The sequence below is a fragment of the Symsagittifera roscoffensis genome, chromosome 5, assembly GCF_963678635.1.
Source record: "Symsagittifera roscoffensis chromosome 5, txSymRosc1.1, whole genome shotgun sequence".
In the NCBI taxonomy this organism is placed as follows: Eukaryota; Metazoa; Xenacoelomorpha; order Acoela; family Convolutidae; genus Symsagittifera; species Symsagittifera roscoffensis.
Window position 1 is genome coordinate 7,690,212 of NC_087066.1, and position 5,365 is coordinate 7,695,576.

Here is a 5,365-nt window from a genome sequence, read left to right on the forward strand (position 1 = left end):
ATTAATCAGCTCAAAAAAGACGGTTACGTTGTCTATGCAATGAAACCTTTTCCGTTTTCAGATGCCAAAAAAACCTCTCGACTGGAACCAAAAAAAAACTTATTCTGGTGGTATTTACACCAACCGAAGTATCTAACAGCTGAAAATGCGTAAGTGTTATATAAAAGCTAAGCAATAATTAAGTAACAGTTACGAAGCTATGCAAATTTCATTCATATGATGTAACTTTTCGGCTGGCTTTAAGTTTTCTTTCTTCCATAAAGTAAAAACAATCGCTCTTCTTCATTATTTTAGAAAAAGCCGGATCATGTTCCAATTTAATGCTAAAAATAATAATATATAAAACTGCAGCTCAACATGTTGAGAATTTATAATCCAAAAAAATATTCAAAGCTTATATGAATTATTTTTCAGTTTTCAGCTGTTTTAAATACTGGTCCATCAAATGAACACTGGCACTCAACATGACTGAAGCTCTGGTGAGTTTCGGATACTCTTCGGGGGTCGTGACTTTGCTGAACTTGCTCTTCGTCTCCTGTATAGCACTCTTCTTCCTACTGATTCGTCTTTCTAGCCTAGACTCGTTGGATGTGGATTTGAGCTGGTCAATTGCTATCCAATCATCAAGAGTGTCATTCTCAGACTGTCTGAATAATAAGAACAAGATGATTAATTACAGATGATTTTTGATTTAAAGCCTTTGATGTGAAATTATGAGTCACAAATACATTTGTTGCCTGCATATTTTGAAGAGCTTACAAAAGTCTTTTCCAGCTCAAAATTAGCTTCAGAAGTTTATTTCACCCAAGCTTAACGTTTTGCTAGTTTGAAAGTTGGTACAGCAGAAAAAAAAGATTCTGGTTTTATAATTAAAAACAGAAGCTAAGTTGACAGTTTTGGCCGTATAGCAGAGAAAGCTCTCTTTAATCTATAAAACGAAAAAATGCAGTTCATCAGAGAAAAAAAAAGATAAAGACAACTCTCAAAACGCGCCAATTCGAGGGTAACTTTTTACCATCACAAATCGCAAGAAAAAAAATGTTCACTAGATTATTAAGAATTCTCAAAAAGCTGTCAATTGAATAAACAAATTTCAAAGCATTCGTTTAACTTTACGTTTATTTGATTATGGCTTTTATTGGATTTAGTTAAATTCACGACAAAGAAAATCAACTTGCGTGCGATTGCTGAAAAAATAATTGATATCATATCGAATGTAAGAATTTCTCAATGGGGGTTTTGGGAAAATCTCACCTTTCTTGTTTATAATCCCTCTTAATTAACTTCTTATTCGTGGCAAAATTCCCGACTGTGAAATCTTCAGGCACTTTCCCACTTTTGTGTTGCAACCTCTCGTAAATATTACCATTTCTTCTCTTATGCAGCGCTGTTGTCGACAGACGCTCCGAGACGGGACCTGCGAAGTCGGAACGTCCGACAGGGCTGACCATTTTGATGTCGGCGTTTGCGGTCTGGATTCCGCGATCGTCGGCTATGACGTAATCAACGGTGGGTGGCTGCGGGTCGACTGCGGCGTCAGCGAAACTGTTCTGTGGGCGAAGAGTGCGGCTGGTTTTTGGATTTTCCGGCTCAGGAACTAATGGAAAAAAAGATGTGAATTATTTTTATTCGAGACTTGAGCCTTCTTTTTAATAGTCAACCTTTTAATCAGATAACAAAGACTCTCAAAAAAATTCTCGTGAAACTTTTTTCATATTTTAAAAAAGGTAACAATAAGCAAACTTTTAAATCCAACAAAAAACTATCATGCTGATTCCTGGCCTAAAAATTTAACCATTTCCCATTTAGAACGTTTTTTAATCAGCAAATGAAGACTGTCAAAACTCAGGTGAAACTTTTTTCTACATTTTTGAAAAAATAAAAAACGACCCTTGAAACCCATCATAAACTACTATGTAAAACCTAACAAAAATTCTCACCTGGGTTGCTCATATTGAGATCGGGCCGCGTTTCATATTGTGGAATAGAGGGTTGGGTTCTGGGGGGCTTAGGAGACACGAAATTCCTCCCTCTAAAGGTACTTGAACTCTTCAACCTAAGCGACTTGTGACTCTTAGCCGACATCTGGCGTAAGCGATTGGGCGATGGCGTGTTCGGAAGGCCTTGTTCGGCTAACCGGGCTTCGTAATTTCTGATATATTCATTGCTCAACTCAACTCGTCGAATTCGTTTCAGATCTTGGTCGCTGTATTCGACGGTGTAAATCGGTTTTCCGAAAGGATTTCTTTTCTCGGAGTGCTCGTGAAAAGATGCCGACTGAATTTTAAGTATAGGTACTCTGGGTCTCGGGTGTAAAACCGAAATGAAACTCGGCTCTCGTGGATCGCCGACATTTTCCAAATATGGAAGCGGTTTTTTGATTACATCAAACTTCAAGTTTTCGCTTCGGTACAAAGACGTGTTTAACATAGTTATAATTTTATTTTTTATCTAAAACTTAATTGAATTTGTTTGTTATCACAGTTTGAACGGCTTAAACCAGTTTTACTGTGTTATAAAAATAAATACAAGAGTTCACAACTGTGTAAATGGTTCTTCATAAGTATTCAAAAAGAATGTGGTTTGGTCTTTATAATAAGCTGTAGATTTGATATTAGACGACTTTTCAGATTGAGTTTAATGAAAAATTCACGGAGCGTTAAGTGATTTTCAAGCTCGACTAGATTCATACAAAGCAGAGAATACTGTTTAAGGCACTTTATGATTAGCATGAGCAGATAAAAGTATGATTACTCAGGTGTTTTTATTTGATTATGGTTCGGATCTAGTTAAATTCACAACAAAGAAAACCAATCTGCATCTGATTGCTGAAATAATGATAGACATGAATAGTTTTGGGCTAAGTTTTTCTAACATTCAGTAAAGAGAACAAGACTATAGCCAAAAGCTATTTTGTATTCATAGCTTTTCAGTTTTTTTTTCGCTTATTTGGAGCTGCAAGCTTTTTTGCTACACTTAGGTAAAGCAGAAAAAACCCTGCTCGGAATCTTTTAACACGGTAGTGGTTACGACAAGTCTGGTAACTGCGCAATTGAAAACGAAGTTTTGAAAAAAAATTTGCAAAAATGAAAAATGCAGTTTTTTTCTCAGAAAGATTCTAGAAAAATAAGAAATACTTAACTAAACTGGTTTTGAATCCAAATTTGAAGCAAGCGACGGAATATTTTTGCTCGTTGTGTCTTCCTTCAGAATAACTTTGTTTAATAACTATCTCTTTCGTGTTTTTCATTAACTTCGTTCTTTAACTAACTCTTTCGGGCGTTTTTTTTGATAATCTGAAAACTATCGCAGCTCAAATTAAAAATTTATTTAAGCTGCGAACAGTTTTAGTGAAGTTATGTGTGTTTGAAAAAGTTGCGGTAATTAACGCACGATTTATTTTGTGCTGAAAATGCGTGAGCAGCGAATCATTTCGGCTTTGAAATGTTCCGAATTGAAACAAGACAACCTAATTGGTCCTATAAATACGTTACTAGACGGTTAAAATATTTTTCTGTATTACTCATTGGATTTTTTTAAACAAAATTTCAAAATTTCAGTAAATTTTTTGATATCAAAAACTACTTTTGAAACCGATCAAATTAACATCCTTCATCCCAGCGTTCATTTTAGTTTAAATATACTAAGCGCTGCATGTAAAATGCACTATTCTGATTGGCTGAAAATTCGAACTCAGTGCCAAGTTAACATCCTCCCCCCTAAACGGATTTGGGGGGGGGGGGGGTGTTAATTTGGTCCTTTGAAACGTTCAAGGCCAAAATTTTCAGGGCTTCGCCTTGATACAAGCAGTTTTCATGTTCCGACGTGCAGAGCAGGAAACATAGCTATGAGTTGTTATTGAGTAAATTGAGTGCTAGTGACAAAAGACAAAGCTGGAGATGTGATGAGAGGACTGGGGGAGTTTGTGTCGCGGTTATTTGTGTCGTTGTTGTTGTCGGCTGTTGTGAGTAGCAGTGGTTCTGTGTTACACAAGAAGCTTCCTTGGCGAAATGGATGACAAATATTGAAACACAACAAGTTCTTTCATGAGTTCACAAAGTCAGCGAAAAAAAGCTCCCAAAAAGAATTTCAAAAAAAAATTGTTCCCCTGTTCGAAAAACCTTAAGTTTATCAATCTTGTTTTATAGACTTTCAGGCTCTCTCGGAACATTCAGTGATTCGCTCGATTTGAACATTTTTTATTTATTTGAAACTTTCTGACGTTTTTGGGCTAAAAACTAAAAATGAGAACTTAAAAACTAATCGCACGTAATCCTAAAACACATAAAAAAAGTTGCACATAATCCATTTTTCTAAGTTGCAAGTTCAGATTACTAGAATAAAAACTTTAACTAAATAACTGATCCATCTTTGTTGGCTTCACAAAATTATGCCAATTTATTTAATAATTTTTTTTTGGTAGCCAATTATCAAAATTATTGCGGATCGTTTCAGAAAAAATTTAAGTAAATATTCTCACATCAATTTTGAAAAACTTCGGTAGGGTTTTTTGAGCGTGTCAAAAATTTTCGGCGTCAATTTTTAAGGTGTTTAATGAAAAAAAATTTTTTACAAAATGTTACCAATAATATACATCTATAAAGTATCAGCCCCGATTGCAATAGTTGTAATAGTAGCATTAGTTGCAGTAGTCATGAGTAGCGATAGCCAAAAAAAACGCAAACATCCCTTTAGTGGTCTGAACTAAATTAAATCAGACTTGAAAGAGCGATTTGTATGCGCAAAAAAAAGAGTAGGAGCCATTTTTATGTAATGATGCAAGTAGTTTTGTTTATTTGGCAAAAACATATGTTTGACATTTAAAACTCTAACCCGTGTTGACCTCCTTACAAAAAAATGTGAATCGTATAACTCCAAAGAGAACAAAAAGCTTGCCATACAATCACTTTTATGGAAACAAAAAGGCGTATCAGCAATTTCCATTTATGAAACGACTATGATAAGCATTCTTTCACAAACGTTTCTGTAAGAAATCCTTGCAAAAAGATTGTTAATTAATTTTAAATTAGCTGACATTGATTTAAAAAAAAACAATTAAAAAGTTTTTTTGGAATCGTTCGACAAAAATGATTTACAAAATACATTAAATTGGGCAATCCCAAAGTGCAAGTTGGATTAACAGAACTAATCGAGTTTGACTGCCAGATTTTATAATATTTTAAAACTGTTGAAGCATCAAACATAAGACTAAGAAATTCAGAGTAAAAATTTTGTTACAACTAAAAAGTTTTGGTAATGCCACCCACTTTCTTTAGTTTCTGAATTTCTAAAAAGAAGACAAACAATCTGAGTTTTCGAGCTTCTTTAGAGAATGAAACTTGACATTTTTATTTTTGCATGTTGT

General features: G+C 34.5%; 1 protein-coding gene across 1 annotated transcript; it reads right to left on the reverse strand.

The window, feature by feature from the left end:
* Positions 1–230: 230 nt before the first annotated feature.
* On the reverse strand, positions 231–2,648 carry LOC134846085 (uncharacterized). Its single transcript, XM_063863290.1, has 3 exons — positions 1,941–2,648; positions 1,255–1,597; positions 231–647 (listed from the first exon to the last, which is right to left on the reverse strand). The coding sequence occupies exons 1-3, from the start codon at positions 2,428–2,430 to the stop codon at positions 404–406; spliced, it is 1,077 nt and encodes a 358-aa protein (XP_063719360.1). The 5' UTR covers positions 2,431–2,648; the 3' UTR covers positions 231–403.
* Positions 2,649–5,365: the final 2,717 nt, after the last annotated feature.